Source organism: Simochromis diagramma, unplaced genomic scaffold (assembly GCF_900408965.1).
Source record: "Simochromis diagramma unplaced genomic scaffold, fSimDia1.1 OVJJ01000669.1, whole genome shotgun sequence".
In the NCBI taxonomy this organism is placed as follows: Eukaryota; Metazoa; Chordata; class Actinopteri; order Cichliformes; family Cichlidae; genus Simochromis; species Simochromis diagramma.
This window is the reverse complement of record NW_024387458.1, coordinates 1,005,830-1,028,942: the sequence shown is the minus strand read 5'-3', so window position 1 is coordinate 1,028,942 and position 23,113 is coordinate 1,005,830. Positions and strand designations below refer to the sequence as shown.

General features: G+C 44.2%; 2 protein-coding genes across 5 annotated transcripts in view; both read right to left on the bottom strand.

Annotated features, from left to right (window-relative positions):
- LOC120722914 (protein phosphatase 1 regulatory subunit 3C-B-like) overlaps positions 1-23,113 on the bottom strand; it is a 35,896-nt gene that overhangs the window by 11,010 nt on the left and 1,773 nt on the right. The window contains exons 2-4 of one of the 4 annotated variants that reach the window (XM_040014103.1): positions 16,019-16,021; positions 12,196-12,530; positions 11,402-11,984 (exon numbers count right to left, since the gene is read on the bottom strand). In XM_040014103.1, the coding sequence (XP_039870037.1) occupies positions 11,402-11,984; positions 12,196-12,409 (797 nt within the window). In that variant the 5' untranslated portion in view covers positions 12,410-12,530; positions 16,019-16,021. Of the gene's footprint in view, positions 1-9,549; positions 11,985-12,195; positions 12,600-13,405; positions 13,570-13,695; positions 13,867-16,018; positions 16,022-23,113 lie in introns of those variants that run through there. The other 3 variants (XM_040014102.1, XM_040014106.1, XM_040014105.1) reach the window with 3 other exon arrangements.
- The window catches only part of LOC120722888 (rho GTPase-activating protein SYDE1), a 13,431-nt gene continuing 5,744 nt past the window's right edge, over positions 15,427-23,113 (bottom strand). Inside the window, exons 11-14 of the mRNA XM_040014060.1 lie at positions 19,012-19,103; positions 17,958-18,213; positions 17,587-17,877; positions 15,427-17,406 (exon numbers count right to left, since the gene is read on the bottom strand). Of these exons, the coding sequence (XP_039869994.1) occupies positions 17,225-17,406; positions 17,587-17,877; positions 17,958-18,213; positions 19,012-19,103 (821 nt within the window). The 3' untranslated portion in view covers positions 15,427-17,224. The remainder of the gene's footprint in view (positions 17,407-17,586; positions 17,878-17,957; positions 18,214-19,011; positions 19,104-23,113) is intronic.

Here is a 23,113-nt window from a genome sequence, read left to right as displayed (position 1 = left end):
GGAACAGTGGACTGTGAGGTCAGTTCCTTCATCAATTATATGCAAATTGTCAAGACCATTGATCAACAACCACTTGAGGTACTGTTTATAAGGTGGATAATATAAAAAGAAAGAAAGAAAGAAAGAAAGAAGAGTAAACCTTTAACAGTAAGTAAGAGTTTTATGTCACGATGCAAATGTTCCAATATGATTCTCGGATGAGAGGTGAAACGTCTTCAAGCAACTTAAAGAAGTCCAGACGCTTTTCTTTGCAAGCTCCTTAGACTACGATGACCTGGATGACTGAGAACCTTCACAGACATATTCCAATATGAAAGAACATTTACACATGACTTTTGGCCACATGTCGGTAAAGTTATGTGACATTAGTGATGTTAGCACTTAATGTGGTTCAGGTTCCACTTACTTTTAAACCCTGTACTTAAATATGAACACTCTTCAAAACTTTGATTTTATGGATAATTAATGGGGCAATATAGCATGTGCTAGATGTAGGAGGTATGGAAGCTGAGTTATGACTGAAAAAAAAGGTGCCATTATGAGGACCCATAATGCATCGCAAGAAGGACATTGTTGTTGTTGTTTTCACTTTTTAAAATGATTATTTTGTGTGTGTTTCTGTGTTTGTCTTGCCCTGTAATGTGAATCTCAGCCCAGTGAGGCTCAAGTTCCATTTTGACATTCGTTTGCCTCCATCTAGTGGTGAAAGTTCTGAACTGCATCCTCAGTCACACAAGCAGAAGAGGGCAGAATGTGCCTAATGTTTTGGTCATTACCGAGTTTTCGGTTGTTAAAGGAGAATACCCTTTGACCTTTGAGACGTTATAGTCATATTCTCGTCCTCCACAGATGACGTGGAGAACTGTGTTTTTAATTTCCGGAGGATGATCAATACAAAGACATTGGCTCAGCGTTGAGTTCAGTGTAGAGATGGACCGATCCAATATTACGTATCGGTCCGATACTGACCTAAATTACTGGATCAGGACCGATACCAATACAGTTCATCTCTGAATGTTTGTAAAGCATTCCCACGTTAAGCTTAACAACTGATCTCTCCCCCTCCCTCTCCTGTTGCTACTTCAATCATGAAACTGATCAATGATCAGCTGATCGGCTTTTCTGTCACGGTCGTGGATCCGATCTCACGCATACAACACCACTGTGCTGCGCTGTGCAGTTTCTCCACAATGACGTGCATTTTTGGAGATAAGTCAACAGATATGACCTCACCTGCACGGCCTCTACAATCACACCTCGCTGCTTAAAACCTGCGCTCTGCTTGTGTTGCTGTTGGTGGTGATGTGTACGGCTGGCAGCGGGAGAGCTGCAGCCATTGAACGTACTGTAACAGCAACCGTGTGATTATTGTAATAATAAATGATGCTGCGAAGCATGAAAATGCCATCGGGTCTGCCCTGGTGGGTCACAGTTATCAGTTCTTTTTTTTTTTTTTTTTAAGAATTAAAAAAAAATGGGCAGGGATAGCTCAGCAGGTAGAGTAGTGGCCCCATGATCGGAAGGTCGGTGGTTCGAATCCACTGAACGGCTACCCTGAGGTACCCCTGAGCAAGGTACCGTCCCTACACACTGCTCCCCGGGCGCCCAACGGCTGCCCACTGCTTCACTGAGTGAGTGGGTTAAATGCAGAGAGGGATTTCCCCACGGGGATCAATAAAGTACACTTCCTTTCTTCTTTAAAAAGTGCAAGCAAACCAGTAAACAAATTAAAACAAACAAGTACGTTTGAGAAACTATAATACAAAAACTTGAATTAAAACTCTCAACAAAAACAACTGGTGGAAATATAAATAATATGTAAACAACAACACCCAAAGCGTCTAAGTCACATCACATTACGACGCAACATCTAAACACAAGAGGGGGGAGGGGGAGTGTGCCTGCACTGACACAGGAGCGGCGAGTCGAAACCACAGCATTGCAAACAAGAGCAGATCCTTTTAGGGCAGCCGTGAAATTCTAGTCGTGATAACAGGATGTCGTGGTCGACCGTGTTAAGAGTTGCTGACAAGTCCAACAATAAAAGGGCAGCAGGGCTGCCAGAGTCCCGCGTTAAAAGAATATCATTCAATTCAATTTTATTTATATAGCACCAAATCACAACAAAAGTCGCCTCAAGGCGCTTCATAGATACAGAGAAAACCCCAACAATCATATGACCCCCTATGAGCAGCACTTTGGCAACAGTGGGAAGGAAAAACTCCCTTTTAACAGGAAGAAACCTCCGGCAGAACCAGGCTCAGGGAGGGGCGGGGCCATCTGCTGTGATTGGTTGGGGCGAGAGAAGGAAGACAGGACAAGAATATCATTAAAAACCCTTAAGTGCCGTGTCAGCGCTGTGTAGTGATTTAAAACCAGATTGAAAGTTTTCAGAGATTTTGTTAAAACCAATGTGGGCCTGCAAATGTAAGGAGAACACTTTCTCCAAGACGTTAGACAGAAAAGGAAGCTTTGCGATTGGCCTGTAACCGGACAGAACAGTTGTGTCCAGATTGTGTTTTTTAAGAAGAGGCTGAACTACAGCTTGTTTAAAGCATGATGGGACGCAGCCTGTGTTCATTCATCTCACCACCTACAACAACAACACAGAGCACAGGGTACAATCCGGCGGGATTGTAGATGTCGTGCAGGTGAGATGGACATCGCAGGCCATGCCCCGCCACAATAAAGCATTTTCTAATTAGAAACTTTGTCCTAATTATTTCCTGGGTTTTAACTATTTAATAATAAAAAAGGAAACATCACAAAAACCACTCAAGGTCATGAAAATTAATTCACATTTAGCAATTCAATGACGCATCCACCTTATTAATTGAAAAGTATCGGTATCGGCGATACTGGCCCGTATGTACTTCCTGTCACATTGATACCAAAACCACTACAGATTAACTTGTGGCAGTTATAGAAATCACCGCTCCTGTTGCTCATGATGATTTCAAAATGTTTCCCATAACAAAGAAATGTCTTGAACAAATATATTACACATAAAAACTTCACCAGTGTTGTCTGCCTGTGTCTGTTCTCTGGAAATGAACATTTCCAGCCAATATAGGTAACACATCAACATGGCTGAAGAGCGTTTGTAGTTACATGCAGTGTGTATGAGTGTGGCTAATATAACAAACAGCCACTGATGGAGTCGAGCTTGTGAGAGCGAGTGGATTTAAGAAAGTGAGGGACTCAGGTGTGTCAATTAGTTTGTCATGTGTTTGAATGAATGTTGAGATGAGTTAAAATTTTTGTGTTTTAAAGCAAAGTTAATATTCATCATTTAATTTCCAAAACTTGCATATGATCTTCAGTTTGTAGCGATCTGCTGACTCTCACACAGCTGCTGGAGCAAATAGAGGTCCGTCCACTGCTGCCACCGGTGTTAACGTCTTCAAGGATGGGCAGAATGAATGAACCTGCTCAGCACTCCAGAACAGTTTCACGTTTTGCTGGATGTCTGGTTGGTTTCATCTCTTGCATTGTTAGAGATGGGCCGTGGGATTGGAGGTGCTTTTGGCAGGGAATTTGGGCCAAATAAATGGGAAAGTGTCGCAGTAATTTTGGAGACTCTTTTGAAAGAGGAAGGGGTTAGTATTTATAGGGTGACATATGTAGTGTTTCCAAACTGTTAACATGTGTATTGTTTGCTGATGACACCACTCTGTGTTGCTCAGGTAAAAACCCAGATAAGCTGAGTTGGAAGTCTCATATAAACCATGTGAAAACAAAAATGTCAAAAACCATCGATATTCTCTATAAAACAAGCATGTCCTGAACAAAAAAATCATTACACACATTTTATTGTTCTCTGTTGCTTCCATATATGACTTACTGTCTGGAGATATGGGGTAATGCATATAAAACAAACACTCTTCCTATTTTCAAGTTACAAAAAGAGCTATAAGAATTATAAACCAATCAAACTATATAGAACCAACTAACATTTTGTTTATTTATCTGAATACCCTGAAATTTTACGATTTAGTTGAATATAAAATGGCACAGATAATGTATAAAGCACAAAATAACTTGCTTTGCCCCAGGACTCAGAAGCTGTTCGAAGTCAGAGAGAGTCAATATGACTTAAGGGGAACAGATTTCTTTAAAAAAAAAAAACAAGATAAGGACAAAAATAAAGCAGAGATGTGTTTCTGTTAGAGGAGGTAACCTGTGGAATAGTTCTGACAGGGATTTAAAAAGGTGGAGTTCATTCTATTTGTTTAAAAACATGTTTAAAAATATTAGAAAAATATATAAATCAAGAATGAAAAGAGCAAAAATAATAAAACTGAAACTCTTGACTGTTTTGCTTTGATGTAGTTACCTTTCTAAGGTGGAAACTTTTTTGTTTGTTTGTTATATTCTTTGCTTCGAGCCCTGTGTACAGGAGCTGTACGCAAAAAGATCTTTTGTTAAAGGGTTGGCATAATAAGCAAATGCTTCAGCCAATCCCTTTTGATCAGCCTTGTCTCGTGCTTTCTTGCTTTGTGGTAGATCTTTGTTCTGTATTCACTGAGATGCTAATCAATAAAATCAAATCAATAAAAGATACAATAAGGCCTTCCTTTTAGTGCTCGGGCCCTAACAAGTGCTCAGACTGCGCAGACGAACATGCCTGCGACTCACAAAGTGTTACACCAATTATTACGCCAAACTGCGATGTTGACTCGCAGAATCAGCCTACGGCATCAAACGGTGTATCAAACTGTACAAACTTCTGACAAAGTTGTATTTGTACTCAGTTGTATATAGAATTTGCATTCTATTTTTATCCTATTGTATATTTTTTCTATTTTATTCTACTGTATATAGTATTTTATTTCATTCTATTCTGTACAGTTGTGTACAGTATATTATTCGTATTGTATTCTATCCATCCATCCATTCGCTTCCGCTTCTCCTTTTCAGGGTCGCGGGGGGCGCCGGAGCCTATCCCAGCTGTCATAGGGCGAGAGGCGGGGTCCACCCTGGACAGGTCGCCAGTCTGTCGCAGGGCCAACACACAGGGACAGACAACCATTCGCACTCACATTCACACCTAGTGGCAATTTGGATTATCCAATTAACCTATCCCCACAAGCTGCATGTCTTTGGACGGTGGGAGGAAGCCGGAGTACCCGGAGGGAACCCACACAAACACGGGGAGAACATGCAAACTCCACACAGAAAGACCCCGGCCTGATGGTGGAATTGAACTCAGGACCTTCTTGCTGTGCGGCAACAGCGCGAACCACCGTGCTGCCTCTAATTTTTGCTATATAACTTTTGCACTGTCCACTTCCTGCTGTGACAAAACCACTTTCCCACGTGTGGGACTAATAAAGGTTATCTTATCTTATTAAGCTGCGGGTCAACAGAAAGCTTCACCCCATGCTCACCCTACCTTTCTGCTCATCAAACAGCAGGTGCGGTGAACAGGTGAGTGCCATTATTTATCATCTAATACACACCCAGGAGTCACGCCCCACAACTGTGCACCAATACAGCGTGTGGACTAAACCAGCCCTCTAACCCAAAAAAGGAAAAGCTCACATTTGGCTCCTACACTGAGCTTTCTGTCTATTGCAGACACGACATCTGTGTCCACAGCTGGACTGGCTTTTTGGGTTTTTGTTTGTTTGTTTGTAATGGTATTAAAAATGAAAAGTGATGGATTGGACAATTGGTCATGATCAACTCTGGGCTGGACCAATTACAGCCAAGGAGGTCGGTTGCGCCCTCCCTCTGAAAACAATCTTATCACAGACAAACATTAGAGTGGCTCAGGTCATACCTGTCTGACAGGACCTTCTCTGTGAGCGTTGGCGATTTTATCTCTTCCTCAGCTCCCCTTACTTGTGGTGTTCCCCAGGGATCTATACTGGGGCCAATATTGTTCTCCATTTATATGCTGCCTCTAGGTCTAATGTTTAGAAAATGTAACATTTGTTTTCATTCATATGCTGATGATACTCAGATCTATCTTCAGCTGAAGGGAAACAGCCCTGCCTCACTAGATCCTTTACTTCAGTGTCTCGGTGAAGTTACATCCTGGATGGCCTCTAATTTCCTTAACTTCAATGAGAACAAAACCGAAGTGCTAATTTTTGGACCAAGCGGCAATCCCAGCACCTCTAATGTTAACCTGCACAGTCTTGAGCCTTTTGTCAAATCACATGCCAAAAATCTGGGGTTATATTTGACAGCAATTTCACCTTTGAAAAACAAATTAGCTCAGTCATACAGCGGTCCTTCTTCAAACTGAGGCTTTTATCTAAGGTGAGATCATTTTTATCTTTTAAAAACTTTGAACGGGCGATTCATGCTTTCATTATATCCCAGCTGGACTATTGTAACTCCTTATATGCTGGAGTCAGCCAGACCGGCCTGGCAAGGCTGCAGTTGGTCCAGAATGCTGCAGCTCGTCTTCTGACATGTACTAAAGGATGTGAACACATTTCCCCGTGCTCGCCTCTCTCCATTGGCTCCCTGTCCGCTTCAGAATTAACTTTAACATTTTTGTTGACCTACAAAGCCCTGAATGGACAGGCTCCCGGGTATTTGTCTGAACTCTTGCAGACTTATACCTCCTTTAGATCTCTTAGATCAAGTGATCTTTTGCTTTTAGCTGTACCAAGGTCGAGGCTGGTTCACAGAGGCGGTCGAGCATTTGCAGTCGTAGCGCCCAAGCTGTGGAATAATTTACCCCTACACATCAGACAGGCTCATACTGTCAATCTTTTTAAATCTTATCTTAAAACGCATTTTTATTTACTGGCTTTAAATACAGCATGAGAGTTATTTGTTAATTCATATTTGGTGTTTGCTTTTAATACTCTAAGTTATTTTATTATGTATGTTGTATTCTTGTACAGCACTTTGGTCAACGCTCCTGTTGTAATCTGATGTGCCATATAAATCATTAAAATTAAATTAAAACAGAAGAAAATGGTACTGAGGTGAAAAAGGAACATTTTGTCCCGGACTTCAGCTACAATGAAACAAAGACACAAAGCTGGATTTATTCTGCGTCTTTACGCTGCAGCTGCCTCTTCTCCTCTCATCCTCTCCCCTCTCTCTCCTGTTTCTACTTCAATCATGAAACTGATCAATGATCAGCTGATCGTCTCTCTTGTTTGTTTATCGCCCACTTTGAGCCAGAAAGAAGAAACCAGCGGATGTCGCGCTAAACAACAGCAGCACGTTTAAGCTTGATCAGCTGTTGTTAGAATTTATTTAATATTAATTTCTAGTATTAGCTGATGTTTGCTGGAGCCACAGCTGTAAAGCTGCTGGTCATGATGGGTTTGGATATGTGGTGAGAGGGAAACATGAAACCAGGAGATGTCCTTACTGGATCATCAGAGCTGAACAGGTGATGGAGAAACATTTTAATGTGGGACAAACAAACAAATACACGAAATAAAACAGCATGTTCTAATCGCTCTAATAGGATATTATGGTCGACAGTATCGAACGCTGCGCTGAGGTCTAGCAGGACAAGCACAGAGATGAGTCCACTGTCAGAGGCCATAAGAAGATCATTTGTAACCTTCACTAAAGCTGTTTCTGTGCTGTGATGAGCTCTGAAACCTGACTGAAACTCTTCAAATAAACCTCTGCAGATGATCTGTTAGCTGTTTGACAACTACTCTTTCAAGGATGTTTGATATGAAAGGAAGGTTGGAGATTGGCCTATAATTAGCTAAGACTGCTGGGTCTAGAGATGCTTTTTGAGTAAAGGTTTGACTACAGCCAGCTTGAAGGCCTGTGGTACATAGCCGATTATTAGAGATGTATCTATACAACTGACTACGTGATCAGTGAATACATCAGGCAGGAGAAACCTGAGAAAGAGGAGCAAGGAGAACCATGGTGGAGGACAGGCCCCTGCACAGTGTGCACCCCCACAGAGAGAGAACATGGCTGGACTGAATGACAGCACCGAGGCAGGCTCAGCTGTTTCTATTAAAGCGTCACTGAGCAAGTTTGATTGTTTTAGCTTTGAAAAGAACAAAAGCTTTCAGCAGACCTGCAGTTTGCTGCCTCATCATCTCCTCTTCCTCCTGTCTGATAGGTTTCAGAGTTCCTCCTCTTCGTGTTTCACTTCCTGATGAGCTCTTTGTTTCTCTTCACTGATCATCACAAAATCAATCAAACAATTAATTGAATCTGATTCTCTCCATGTAAGAATGTTTCAAACTCTTTCAGGAGGAGAACCGCGGACAGGTGACCTGCACTAACATTACATGCTGAAAGTAATCAGAGTACATCAAAAATGCTCAGTAACTGATCACTTTCTTATCAAACATGTTTGTTAGCCTCAGCGTGCTAACAGTTAGACTCCTCACATCCCAGCGCTGACCCCTTATTGGTCAGATCAGAAACAGACTCCTCCCACTTCTCCATGGTTTCCTGACTTTACTTCATGTGCTGAAGACGTCTACGCAATGCTGTCAACTTATTGGGTATTATTGATCCAAGGATCAAATTATCAGTAAATCGGCTTCAGGTCAGGAGCCAATCAGACGCCTGAATTCAAGTCATTATGATGATGATCCTCTTATATAAATGGGATAATCTGAAGTTTACTGTCAAGTTCAAACTGCATGTCAGGGCTCAGCATGGCTGAAGTCTGCCCAGCAACAGATGAGTGCCGTCAGCGCTGACATTAGCCAATCGCAGTGTTCTAAAAATGAAAAAGCAGTTCAATCAGTTTTCACTTAAAACTCAAAAAGATACATCGATGATTTTACAGGTCAATGAATCCACAGCAGCAGGATGAGGACGCTTTGTTTTAAACCTCACAAAGCTTTTCAAAATAAAGCGCTGAAAGAAGGCTTTAAATAAAGTTTAATCTTGGGGTCAGACAGCAGCTCCACTTCTTTAATATTTAAACCTCATGAAAGTGATGAGCAGTGTGGGGTCATGTGACTCCAGCCTGAGAATGCGACTCCAAAACATCCTGTGGACACAAGCTGCTCTCAGGAGGAAGAGGTGGTGGTACAGCTACAGCCAACCCAGGGACGCACAGAAACAGCTTCACGGCCTCTGAGGTCATGTGACAGCAGCGATGTAATCCACATCGCATCTGACAGCACCAGATTTAACTTCCCGTCTGCGCGCACAAGCTTATATAAGCATAAATCTCCCTCAGTGGAAACTATCCACACACACACACACACACACACACTCTGGATCAATAACTTATACAGACCGTGCATCTCACTTCCTGTTAATTGAACAGATTCTGCTCGATCACATGGCCGCTCTGACTCACTGACCGCCCTCTCCCCTCGGTTCAGTCAGCTGGACTCTAATCGGACAAAACCAGGAATGTTAATCACGCTTACAGCCATCAGCTCACATCTCATCACGCCAGCCTCCTCCTGTCCCAGAGAGCATGTTCGAGTTTATTGAACCTAACTGAAACCCTCAGAGTTGGTTGAACAACAAGGACACTTTCAGGTGAAAACATCCCAATTTAAAACAATTATTCATTATTTATCTTTCATCTCTTCATATGATGTCAGTTTTTCAGAATAAAGTAAGCGAGAATCAAACTTTACAAATGTTAGACTTTTATTATGAAATGATACACAAAAATAGGAACAGACAAACACTCCCTGCTTACATCACTTCCTGGTACAGACATCATCATTACATTTCACATTACGTTACAGCCTTGCTACAGTGCTAGCAGCTAGTTAGCTCACGAGCTAACCAAGTTAAATACAATAAGTCAGAGCTGAGGGCGGGGTTCTGTGGTTAGGGACAATCAGAACTGTGCCCCCACCCCCCGATACAGTCGCTCATACAAAAACTCCAAGCCTCAGGGCTGACAGCACCTGAACGCAGCACAAGCCCTTCAGGAAACACTTCAGGGCCCATCAGTATCGACATCATCATCGTTCACTTTAAACACATTTCCCTCTTACTTCTTGTCACATGGTCCCCACATGCACACACACACACACACACACACACACACACACACACAGGTAAGAGCACTGGAGTGTTCAGTAAAGGTTTCAGGAGCAAAGAGGAAGTGAAAGGTCACGTGACTCCGCCCATAGCAGAGGGTCAGAGTAAAACAACTAAACGTGACAAGGCTTTCCTGACCTTTGACCGTTTAAAGCTACATCAGTGAGGGGAAAAACATGGCTAAAATCTGCCCGGTAACAGATGAGCCATAGTTTTGACATTGACCAGTCGGACAAGTTTGCGTCATCAGGCTAACCTTTGAATCTGGTCATGTATGAGGTCATGTGACTTTAGCTCAAGGACTAGCCTATGAAGCTAACATTTTCAGGAACTCAGGATCCCCACAGGGAGACGTGAAGGCACAGCTCTGACTAAAGCTGGTCCAGTCCCTGAAGGGTCCAAGTCACAGGTCAAAGGTCAGATATTACAAGATCTCAGCATTAAAACAAGTTCAGACTCGAGAACGGTTAGTCTAAGCTCACTGACATAACTATAGCGAGTCCGAGTCGACACAGGAGCGAACAACTGCAACAAAAAAAAATCTCAGATAAGAGAGCGACAAACCAGTCTGAACAGAGACGGACCACAGGGTGTGCCAGCTAAACCAGCAGCAGCTCAGGTGGCCACAGCTCCGCCTCCATAAACCCTGCCATCATCATAATAACTAGCAGTGAGTCACGTGCGTGCCGTCTAAAGTAACGGCTAAAACACTTCCTGAATCTGACCTGTTACAGCACAACACTGATTGTCACGGTCATGCCGAGTTCATGAACCAAGGAAACTCAAAGCTGTGTCCTGACGACAGAAGCGATTCAGTTCATATAAAACAACCCAGAAAAGGTGAGCCCCTCAGGAACCCTTACATTAACCATGCTGGTGTTTCAGAGTCCTCCAGAGAAGGATGCTCATGAAGACGTGAAGGTCATCCAAGTCCTGTGAAACCCAAAAGAAGAAGAAGAACATGCAGACCAGAGGAAAAAACGTTTGTAAGGCGCTGATTACGGATCTTTGGGAGCTTCTGAGAAAGCACTGAATCTTAAGCCTGTCAGCTCATCTCGCGGTTCAAAGTCTCCTTTGGATGCTGGTTTAAAGCCCTTTGGAACTCCTGGTTCCTCCTGACTGCCTCTCTGTGCTGCGTATGAAGGAGCCCCGGGTGGTATCCGGCTAGGCGCCGGGATCGTGGGAACCAGGGTGTAAGTTAAAGGTTCAGTTTTTGGGTGCATGGGGTAAAAGAGTATGAGACAGATCCAGAGGTAAACATCTGTCTGAGAACTCCTGTGAGGTAAAGTGAGGAAGTGCGCAGTGAATCCTACAAACATCTGGATCACAGCTGGAGGATAAAGTGTTTCTTTAGTGCTGGAGTGGATCTTGTACATCATAAAAGCCAGTGAGTGTGACCTAAAAATGTGTCTTGTGGCAGTCTCACCAGTAGGGGGTGGTCTCTATGTGGCCCCAGCTCTGCCATTCAGGAAAGATTCCTGCTGATGTCCGAGGGCTTCCAAACGGATCAAAGTCCGAATGTATCTCATCTCTCTTGTCTCCGCTGCGGTCCCTCTGGAACGGTACTCCAGTTGGACTCTCAACAGCCGTGCTCCGACTGTGTCGATCGGCCGTTGCCAGCCGGTAGTTGTTCCCAAGGTTGTTGTCCCAGAACGTCTGGTCCTGAGTCTGGTACCGGATACAGAACTCCACTTTTCCAGAGGGCTTGAGGAGCTCCGGGAGTGCGATGGAGAATGAGAAGGTGTCGGTGTCTGGGCAACCGTAGACGTTGTTCAGGTACTGACAGCGAACGTCCTGGAAGGAGCACCAAGAGTCAAAGGTGATCCGCACCCAGACAGACTTCTCAAAGCAGATGTTTCGGACCTGGACAGTACCCGAGAGCAGGTGTTCCTGGACTGAACAGGTCTCCAGGCACACCTGCTGGGCTTTGAGACGACTCCTCAGGTCTAAGTAGTCTGCGGCTGGCTGGGTGAAGGCCAGAACCAGGCAAGAACCACAATCTGCTGGATCTGGAAGGAGGAGATGAAGAAAGGTGTCAATAAAGAACATGAAGCTCAGCTGAAATGTTCTGACTTCCCAACTGCTTCAGGGATGCAAAAAGAAGAGCGAAAAACAGGCTGTGAGTAAGCAACCAGGCACAAAGAAGCTTCCAGAACAAATGTATTGATTAACAGATTACTGATTTGTTTGTTGTTAAGTATCAGTGACCTCCTCCGTCACCTTTGATGTCTGCCAGGTGCAGTCCGGAGGCAGCACCCTCGATCTCGGTCAGCAGCTCGCTGAGCGCCTCATCTTCGCACTCGTTGTAGACGTGGACAGTGGCGAGTGCCAAACCCCGCGAGTCCGCAAACACCACGGTCTTCCTCTTCTTCCTCCTTAACATCCCCGGGCTGCCGCTGCTGCTCTCTGCGCCCGCTGATGGTGCCGTCGCCATCACAGAGGTAAGGCAGGGTCGCAGCGGTCGGCAATGCGGCAGCAGAGCGACTGAGGATGAGGAGCGCTTGTTGCAGTTCCCGAGGAAGGAGCGCAGAGGAGGTGAGCTGGCCAGGCAGATCCTTACGGCCACGTCGATGGGCATGATGGGAGATGGGCCCCCGGGGCGAGGGTTCAGGACATGGAGGACCCTGAGGAAGACAGAGGGGGTCAGTATTCAGAGTGCAGAAGAAGAAATCTCCATTAATTTGAATAAAGTCACTGAAGATAACGACTCTCCGCAACACCAAACACCTGAGCTACGTATGGCCTCTCAGACGAAGTTCAGAGCGCTCGAGATGACGGCCCGTGATCAATGATGAAAAAGTGACCAATCAAATAATTCTTTCCTCGTTAATGAATTAAATGGTCAACATTCTGTGATCTTAATACATTAAAACTGCCTAAAAAGCAGGTACGTCAGGTGTGCTCATACAGGACCAGCACTCATTTCTGAGACCTGGACTGACCTTTAGACCCGACTGTGGGTTTTCAGAGATTCTCTTTCCTGCCTGTCCTTTCTTTTGTTCAAAAACTTGGCTGTGTGAAGACGGCGAAGAGCGCAGGAGGCCCAGGTGTCTTTAGAGGTGATTTTACACAGAAAACACACAAACTGGACGATATCATAGAACTGCAGGTCCAAGTTCAAATTAAAGAGCTGGTAAAAGTCGAGACTTAATACAGCGTCTAAAAATCAGTCACATGCAAACGTTTTTTCATGCAGGAAGTGAGAAAAACTCCAGCGTGTGTCTGTGGGCCAGGTTTCAATACAGTCAGTGTGATTGGCTGGTTCTGCTGATCAATGTTTGAAACCAATAACCACCAAATGATTGATTATTGGGCATCTTTACTTAGTTACCTTTAGCTAACAGGTATGTCGGACACACAAACATGAGACTAACACGAGTCGGGTACGTTTGCATGTTTCTGATATCACATGAAGCAGAAAGAAACACACCTGAAAGGGTGCTGACAGAGTAATCTGATTACTGAGTGCATGGTCAACAGTCAAAGCCAGATTATTGATGACTTGATTTGTAATCTGCAGCTCTGTGATGAATATTTCAACACTTCTCCGATTTTAAAGCTGACTGACCCGGCGGTTCTTCTGATCGATGTTTGAAACCAATAACCGACAGAACCATCGCTTATCGATCAGTGCCAGGCTGACCTGCAGCTCGAGTTCACAGACTGATGATGAAGAGGAGGATGAAGGCTGTGGCGCAGTTTAATATTTGAGCAGCTCACCTGGTGCAGTTCATGGAAACCTGTCGCCCGGTTCGGCCCGTCCCGGACAGCCGCGGGGCTTCCCTCCGTGTCCACGGTTTTTTTTTGTTTGTTTGTTTGTTTTTTTACTTTTTTTTCTTCGTTTATTTTTCCGCCATTTTAAAGTCCGACCACTGCCTGTCCGCGCGCACCGACACGCCCCCTGACAATCCGAGAACGGGGAGAGAGAGAAGCCAATCAGCGCTCGGCACCGTCAGCTGGTCACACTGACAGCCAATCAGAGAAACGCCAAATAGAGCGAGCGAGAGAGTGAAGGAGAGAGCGCGTTTATCGGGACGGAGAAGGTGGGCGGGGCCTGATGCACACTGAGCTTTGACTGACAGGTGAGTTAAGAGGAAGAAATGCAGGTGTTAGTGAGTGAGAGACGCCACTGATAACTGCCAATCACGCTTCTGTACGTCATCCACCCGCCCCTCTTAAACTGACACATGTACCTGAAACAGAATTTGCTGTTTTTAAAGTTACCACATAAACAAAGTTATGATTTCGATCTGTCTCATGTGTCTCTGATCCCGGATCGTCAATGTCATCAAGGTGGACTGATGAGGACAGAGTCTTCTGCGGTGAAGCTGCACCTGCTGAAAGATGGACGAGACGACCGTCCTACAAACGTCCCCACAGGTTGGTCGAAGCTGCTTTCCTTTTTACTTACAGATTTCAGCTGCAGAGACCTCAGGAAATCGCTGAGTCTTGTCAGACAGACTGAGGGCTGACAGTTCCCACAGTGAACAGGTAAACTCACAGGTAAACTCAGAGGAAGCTTCATCCTTAGCTGCCTCATACATGATCAACAGACTGACAGAAAGTTTGCCTCCTCTGCAGACCGTGAAACTGAGGTGAGGACAGGATTAGACTTTTAGACTGTCCTGCAGCAGCAGCTTTGCATGATTCAAAGATCAGAATAATCCTTCTTTGTCTGTTACTGGTTGCAGCTCCTTGACTCCCCCCATTCTCGTAAAACAAGCTGTTTTAGTGCCTTCCCTTTAAGGGGGGTTTGTTCTGATTGACTGACTTCAGGAAGTCTGCAGAGGGGCAGCCTGTAGTGCTTTAGAAAGACGCTGATGTTTAGTGAGGAGTCAGAGGTACGTGTGATGTCACATGATGTAGATTTAATCTGTGACACGTTCAACTTTATTTATAAAACACCCTTTAACAGAAACATACCTCCAGCAGAACCAGGCTCAGGGAGGGGCGGCCATCTGCCGCAACTGACTGGGGTTAGAGAAGACACGACAAAGTCACGCTGCTGAGAGCCAGAGATTAATAAGAACTAATGAGCGCTGTAAAGCACTATACAAATACAGGCCATTTCAGTGCAGGGAGGTCTATTAACACATAGTGAGTGAAGAAGAAACACTCAATGCATCATGGGAATCCCCGGCAGCCTACGTCTATTGCAGCATAACTAAGGGAGGATTCAGGGTCACCTGATCCAGCCCTAACTATATGCTTTAGCAAAAAGGAAAGTTTGAAGCCTAATCTTGAAAGTAGAGATAGTGTCTGTCTCCTGAATCCAAACTGGTTCCACAGAAGAGGGGCCTGAAAACTGAAGGCTCTGCCTCCAATTCTACTTTTAAATACTCTAGGAACAACAAGTAGGCCTGCAGAGCGAGAGCGAAGTGCAACACAAAGTGAATGGTGCACTGAGGTCTAGTGACAGCAGTGATGATATTGACCACAGCAGGCAGAAGCTTCATTAATAAGGTGTTTAATAGCTGTTTGGGGTAATAAGACATACAGACTGTGTTCTGTTCCAACAGGAACTGTGCTTCATCACTTTGCTTACTTCATCTGCAGACAAACGTCGTCTTCATTGTAAAAAACACAAGTGCTTATTGAAGATGTGCAAAACAGAGTAACAACAACAACAATAATAATAACAATAATAATACTGTCAGCAACAACAAGGAGAAAAGAGCTTCAAACTTCACAAACTCACAGTGAGAAACTCTGTACCATCAAAACAGAAATTATGGCTTCAACAGTGCAAACAACACCAGATCCTCCGAAGTCCAGCCCTGATACCCAGATATCCGGTGCTCGCTGCTGTGAAGGGAGGTTCCTGTACCTCCTCCACGCCTCAGAGAACCCATTCTTCACACTGAAGCTGCAGTCAGGCCCAAAGTTTGTTGACGGTTTGGGGCTCTGAACATGCCGTTCAGAGCCCCAAACCCCAAATCGGAGCTCCACAACCTCAGAGAGCAGTTGTTATTAATAACCCCAGTATGCGTGCTGTCTAACCTGACCTGGCGCTCTGCTGCCGCCCCCCTGTGAAGCCTCGTGCGGACTCTGTCGAGAGCTGCTCGTTTGGTGATGTCACTGATTACTGGACTTTGTGAGCTAATGTTAGCTCACAGGCTCTGAGGCACATACTTTGGTTTCAACGTTAGACTCACCCTGAGACCGTCACCGTGCACGCTTTGAGTCCTTTCTTTGAACCAAACAGGAATAAATTCCTGTTTGGTTCAAAAAAGGAATAAATTCCCGTTTGGTTCAAAAAAGGAATAAATTCCTGTTTGGTTCTCGGCACAGCGCCTCCTTCAAGACGTCCTGAGCAGCTGATTTAATCAGTTTAAAGAGCGACGTAGCCTCACCTTCAGACTTCACCAAAGAAACGCTTTGAATGAAACTTGATTTGAGAACCTTCATCACCATGATCACCTTTTTCAGATTATAGTTTCCCCTTATTTAAAGATTATTTTCTATCATTTGAGGAATGAGAACATTGGTACTTTGAGCCCTGATGATGGGATAATGGAGGGTTGAGTTTAGATGATTTAAAGGTCACACATTTAATGGTTTCCTTTTTTAACTTTATAGTTAATCAATATAAACACTCTCACAATGAAAAAGACTTTAAAGTCATGGCAATGAGAACATTTCCCATTTTTTCAGATAACTATTTGTTTCATTTATTTTAACTAGAATATTCTTCTTTAAGGCCCAAAACAGAGAAATACAAAACTCATATTTTACCAGCACCGAGATTAGTTCAGGTTTTTCTCTTCATGCTAATTATTTATTTTTTATTATTACAAGAAATGTTTTCTTTTATTTTTAATGTTTGCTTTTGAAATGTGTTGCAGAGTAAAATGACTCTTCTCTCTTTTTTAAAAGTCAGAAAATAAACACGTCAGATGTTTTTTCATTACGTTAAATAATTCAACGTTAATTATAATTCACTGAAAAAGTTATAAAAAGTTTCTTTGATGAACTCTGAACTTTGAGCGATCATTAATGTTCATCCCTGTTGCTATGAAAAGTTATTCTGCTCTCATTGCTGAAAACAGCTATGGAGTAAAAGGTCAGAGGTCAAGCTAACAGCTGATCTGCTTCCCCACACAAACATCATTGTAGTTTCATTTAAGCACAAACTCAAACCATCAGAGAAAAACACTTTAAAACTCAGCTGATCTGAAATTTAATGAGGTCAGATCTTCCTCCTGCTCCTCCTCCTGCTCCTCCTCCTCCTCCTGCTCCTCCTCCTTCTCTACAGACAGATCTGTTTGGCGAGCTCGCGGTCCAGGTCGTGAATCAGCGTGTCAAAGTCCTTCAGGCTGAGCCGACAGTTAAACGGAGCGTCAAAGTCCAGGAAGTCATCCATGTACAGAGCTCCGCCCCCTCCTGTTGGCCATGCCCTCTTCTTCTCCTCCTCGTCTTCATCATCACTCCCTGAAAAACCAAGAGGAAGAAGCAGAGTCAGAGAGGAGAAAGGGCTGTCAGTCAGACACCTGTCAGTTCTACAGTCACCCTCTCAGGCCGTAATGTGACCCAGCGGGAATCAAACAGGTGTTTCAGTGACACCTGTGCAGGTTAACCATGTGTATAGGTAGACGATCAGCTGATTTTTACCTGCATCGCTCTCGCTTCCTGCCACCTCATCGTAATCGGCATCCTGCCCGGTCAGAAACTCTTGTCCGCAAACGCTCCAGTCTCCCGCGTACCTGTTGATTGGCGGTGGACTCTCCAGCCGGGCCACACCGCCACGCCCTCGCCGTGACACCACCACCTCCTCTTCAGGGCTCTGTGGTAGAGCCAGGCGCAACGCAGGATGCCGCTGCTGCTGCACCAAGGGATTCTGGTGAGGGGTGGAGGAGGGAGGAGGCGAGGCATTGGCGTCGGCTGGTGCTCGATGAGTCGGCACTGAGGATGAAGAACAATTGGGACGATCTCGATGGGTTCCATGGCAAGGTAAGGTATGTGGGCAGGTCTGTAGGGCTTACCTGGCCACAGCTGCAGCAGGTAGTGCAGCGCTTCGATGTGCCGTTTGAAGTCCACGGCGCTCGCCATCTCCTCGCCATGATAGAAGCCCTTCGTTGATCCTCTTCCCGACTTCCCTCCTCCCCCCCTCCACGCATCTTGGGTTGGCGTGAGGAGCACAGGCCCGAAGCACACGGCGAGGTTCTGATGAGTCATCCTGTTGGCGGCGCTGAAAGATGCTACGAGGCTGAGGTGGTCGAGCAGGAGCAACAGAGTGGCCTGAAAGCGAGAGATGGCGAGGACAGTTAGTAGACAACTCAGCGGCTGACCTGCTGAAATCTGACCTGATGTCAAATTTCAGATTAACTCGTCTCAGTTTTCCCGAATGTAAAATATTCAGCCTGTTTATTTTACTTCAAAGGTTCCAGGTTGCGAAAAGGTCAAAGGTCAGGGTGTTAGGTTGCAGCTGAAGCTGCCAGTTTTCTACCCCTCTGTAGGAGCAGGTGTTCATACAGGAAGTAAACAGGAAGCATGCGTTCATTATTCCAGACTATTCTTCCTGTTCAGAGGCTGCTGCCAACATTACCCACAATGCACCGGGAACCGCGGCAGCAGCTTCTGCATTAACGAAGAAGAAACGTCCCTATGAGAATGCAGTTGGTGCATGCAGAATTCCTTGACTACTGGAATTATGTCACTGGCCAGTTCTAGCGCGACATGCTCGATCAGATGAAATCAAACCTTCATCATTTGCTTTAAATGTAAACGCTGTGTGTTCTTTATCTGTCTTACACCAACTCTGCAAACTAGAGCGGTCATAGAGGGCTCACAGCTGGGTCACAGTAGTGTCCCAGAGACAGGAAGAAGCAGGACCAACAGCAGGCCTGCACACAGAAGAAGAAGAGTAGCATGAGGAAGAACATTGTGGGCTAGTGTCCATCAGATAGACCGAGTCAAGGTACTGCTGACTGTGGGGACGGAAGCACGACACTGTCACAGCAGGAAGCTGCATTGTAAGAATACTGCCGATGCACTGCAAGATTACCACAGTAGTACTGCAGGAGTACTGGCTGTTACCCTTTCTGGAGGTGGCAGACAGGACAGCAGCTCCACGGTCCTTTGGGACAGTTGGGGATCAGGTGTTGCAGGTTGGACAGGTGGGGGTCGTAACAGATTCAGGGGAGACAGATCTGCTCCCTCTAATTGCTTTTTAACAGGTGTCTCCTCCTGTGTGTGTGTGAGTGTGTGTGTGTGAGTGTGTGTGTGTGAGTGTCTGAGTATTGATCATCAGTAAGTGTTGCCGGTAGAGACACGTCCCTATTGATTATCAATTAAAAAAACAGATGTGTGTGGTTTCATGGCTGCGCCTCACACACTCTGTTGGTATTTCAGGATTCAGCTTTACGTTGCATCAGACAGGCTAATTAGATACAACGCTCTCTCTCTCTCACACACACACACACACACACACACACACACACACACACACACACAGTGACGTTTCTTTGCTTCATTTTGTGTTTTGCTGTTTGAGTTTTAAGTTTTAACGAGCCGTCTCTCACGGCGGCGAGGGTTTTACCTCCTCTGATGTCACTTCTGCCAGCTGCACACGGAGAGGAAGAATTGGGAATCTGCTGCTGCTGTTGTGGTTGCTGGTTGGTTTTGGTTGGAGGGTTAGGGGATGTTTCCACTGCGTCTTGTCACTTCTGGTCTCACAGGATTGATTTTTATTGACCTCGGTTTTCAATTTTCATTTTCCTATTTTGGAAACGTTTGCAGTGTTTGGTTCACTGTAAGCGCATAAAACCATCATACGTACATTAACCTGCTAAGACCCGAACTCTTTCATGGCACGCAATCTTAATTCCTCTTCGCTATTTGGGCTGATTGGGACCTGATGAATGTAAAGACAAAGAATTACCAAATATTTTTTTACCTGATTTTTGTTTCTAAGAAAAATCAGAGCCACATATGAGGACATTCGTATACAATTTTGATTGAACAGTAGCAGCATAATGTCCTCGTAAGTGGACATCAGGCCCTTGTAGAGCAAAATTGAGTATTTTGGTCTAAATCACCCAAAATGTGACGTCCACATATGTGGACGCAGGTCCTAGGAGGTTAAATCTGAGAAATTCAACAAGCTGCTGCACAAATCTATTTTGTTATGGTCAGCTGATAAATCAAAACTTCCATCTTGAATCAGCTGATTTCCAGAACATTTTCTGTTCCAATTTGCATAAAAATACTTTTACAGATGTTTATTGAAAAACTGCCACCTTCACACAGTTGTCACGGTTACATGTCTGAGGCAAAGTTTGAACATAATCTCAAAAATTATTAAAGATCAAAGTGTGAAATTTTCAGTGATCTTTGTTACCATCAAAATAAATCAGGACACAGATGCATAAAAAGATCTCGGATAATTCATGATGAATATATGTATTTTTAGGGATTTAGATGATATTTGTGTCCTAACTTTCACATTCTGTGGTATTGTTATGTCACTTCCTGTGAAGGTCCTCATCCCTCCTCTCTTCTTAAATTTCCTCTTCTGAATTTTAACAAGAGGTGACTTCATGAAAACACCTGCCGAGACCCTGCTGACATTTCATTGGTCCATGTGCAGAGCTGGTGTGTGATTGGTCAGAGCCCGTGCTACTAAACGTTAGTGCTCAGAATTATTATTATTATTATTTTTGCCTGTCCCATTTGGTTCTTAAGCCGTCAGAATTGTTGTCTGAAGACCAACAAGGATACCCAATGGATTTACTTTGCCAAATGGATCATCGTGGCATTGCCGTATTGGTCCATTTGATCGACCTTTGTTTTTATTATATTTTATTTTCAGATGTTACAGACGGGACAGACATGAGTGAGGGATAGGAAAGGGAGAGAGAAAGAGGAAGGAAAAGAAAAACAGAAGGGGAGACGGACAGTGAGAAAGGGGGGGAGAAAAAAAATCTCCTGGATCACCTGTTGAGAGAAGAAGAATAGAAAACAAGCAAAAAAAAAAAAACCAAAGCAACATACTAAACACAACACCATCGCATCAATCTAGCTAAGTGTAAACAGCAGTAAATACTAAATATTCAATATTGTTGTGCAGCACGCAGGACAGACAGCGCACAATGTGCTTTGAAGTAGCAGCCAAGAAAGGTGTAATTTACAGTTTTTTACAGACGCTAGGACACATTTCTCAATACTTAGGTCACTTTTGCAAAACTCCTCACACAGTGAGCACAACAGAAGTCTATGTGGGCTAAACTGAGGACCAGTTATCATTGTTTTGGCACAAAATGCATTCAATGACTACATCTCTCAAATTTCATGAATTATCTTCTCACTCAGACACAACAACTGCCAAAAATCTTTGTACGTACAGGACATTTTGCATGTGCTTACATACTGTTGTCAAAACTGTTAAACTTATGGCCAAAACAATAACACAATGCAAAACTTGAAAAGACAGCAAAATTCAACAGCAATATTTTAGTGAAACATATTTTAAATCTAAAAATGCAGTTTAACCAGCCACAGCTGATTCTCATTGTAGATGAACATCTACACAGCTGTTACTCCTTCAATTTCATTACAAAAGGAGACAACTGCTGAATAGGTTTGTTTTGTGATGTAAACATGGACCCAGCCAGAAATGGAGAAGACCGAGTAGATTAGCATTACTATTGTATGTGTATCAGTGGATGGTGTGTATACAAATTCTTGTATTTTGGGATTACTTAGTGCAAAAAAATAAAAATACAGAAACAAATATTAACGAATTCTGCATGATGTCTGATTCATTCCAGTAACATATATTGAAATTATAAACAGAGATGTGTCCTTGTTTTACACAAGAAAACACTGTGTAATGCTACATGTTGTTAGTGTTTTTTAGGTCATTGTTTTGTGGGTGACAAAGTGTGTTTGTCGGCTGTCAACCTTTGCTAGTGTTCTGGAAGAATGAGTTTATTTGAGACCTGAATGAAGTGTTTTGGTAGTTGTAGTGCATTCTGAATGTGAGATGAACTGCTTTGCCAAGCTGACGGTCAGTTAGGAGGATTGTGTGAAGAGTTTTGCAAAAGTGACCTAAGTATTGTGAAATGTGTCCTAGCGGCTGTAAAAAACTGTAAGTCTACGAGCAGTGAACATCCGTGTGCACACCTGTGTGGATCAGCGCGCTTGTATTCAAATGGTTTCCACATGTAATGGTCTGCAAGAGGATGTAGAGAGCCATGTGCAGAGCTGGTGTGTGATTGGTCAGAGCCCGTGCTACTAAACGTTAGTGCTCAGAATATTTAAACAAACTACTTCTTACAAAGAACATGGCGCCTGTTCTGGGTGGTAAACGTGTTCATGGACAGCAGAGGAATCAGAGATCCCAGCCTGGTCCAGCTGTTAATAACCTCCTCCTGTGATGAAGAACAGAGGAGGAGGAGCTGTCTGTTTTCATTTACTGTGAACAGAGAGTTGATGGACTCCTCATTATCTCATTTAATTACCTCCTCCTCTGTACAGTCTGAACACTGAGGTGTGTGTGTGTGTGTGTGTGTGTGTGTGAGTGTGTGTGTGTGTGTGTGTGTGTGTGTGTGTGTGAGTGTGTGTGTGTGTGTGTGTGTGTGTGTGTGTGTGTGTGAGTGTGTGAGTGTGTGTGTGAGTGTGTGAGTGTGTGAGTGTGTGTGTGTGTGAGTGTGTGAGTGTGTGTGTGTGTGTGTGTGTGTGTGTGTGTGTGTGAGTGATTGACAGCTGACATTAAGTTGTTTAGCAGTAAAATGTCAGAGTCTGAATATTCCTGCTGCTCTGTTTGACCCCGTCTGTCTGCCGTAGGAGGACCTGCAGACTCTTCAGGATAAATCAGATTTCTGTCAGATGACAAACATCAGTCTGTGTTTCTGATCCACGGCAGGTTTCATTCTTCTGCTGATCCAGCTGAAGAGTAGAAACTCATAGTGCAGGGGTGTCCTGCAGGTTTTAGATCTCACCCTGGGTCAACACACCTGAGTCACATGATTAGTTCATTACCAGGCCTCTGGAGAACTTCCACACATGTAATTTAGCCATTTAAATCTGCTGTGTTGGATCAAGGCCACATCTAAAACCTGCAGGACACCGGCCCTCGAGGCCTGGAGTTCGACGCCTGTGTCATAGTGGAAATTGTGGTTTCCTCACTGAGATGAGA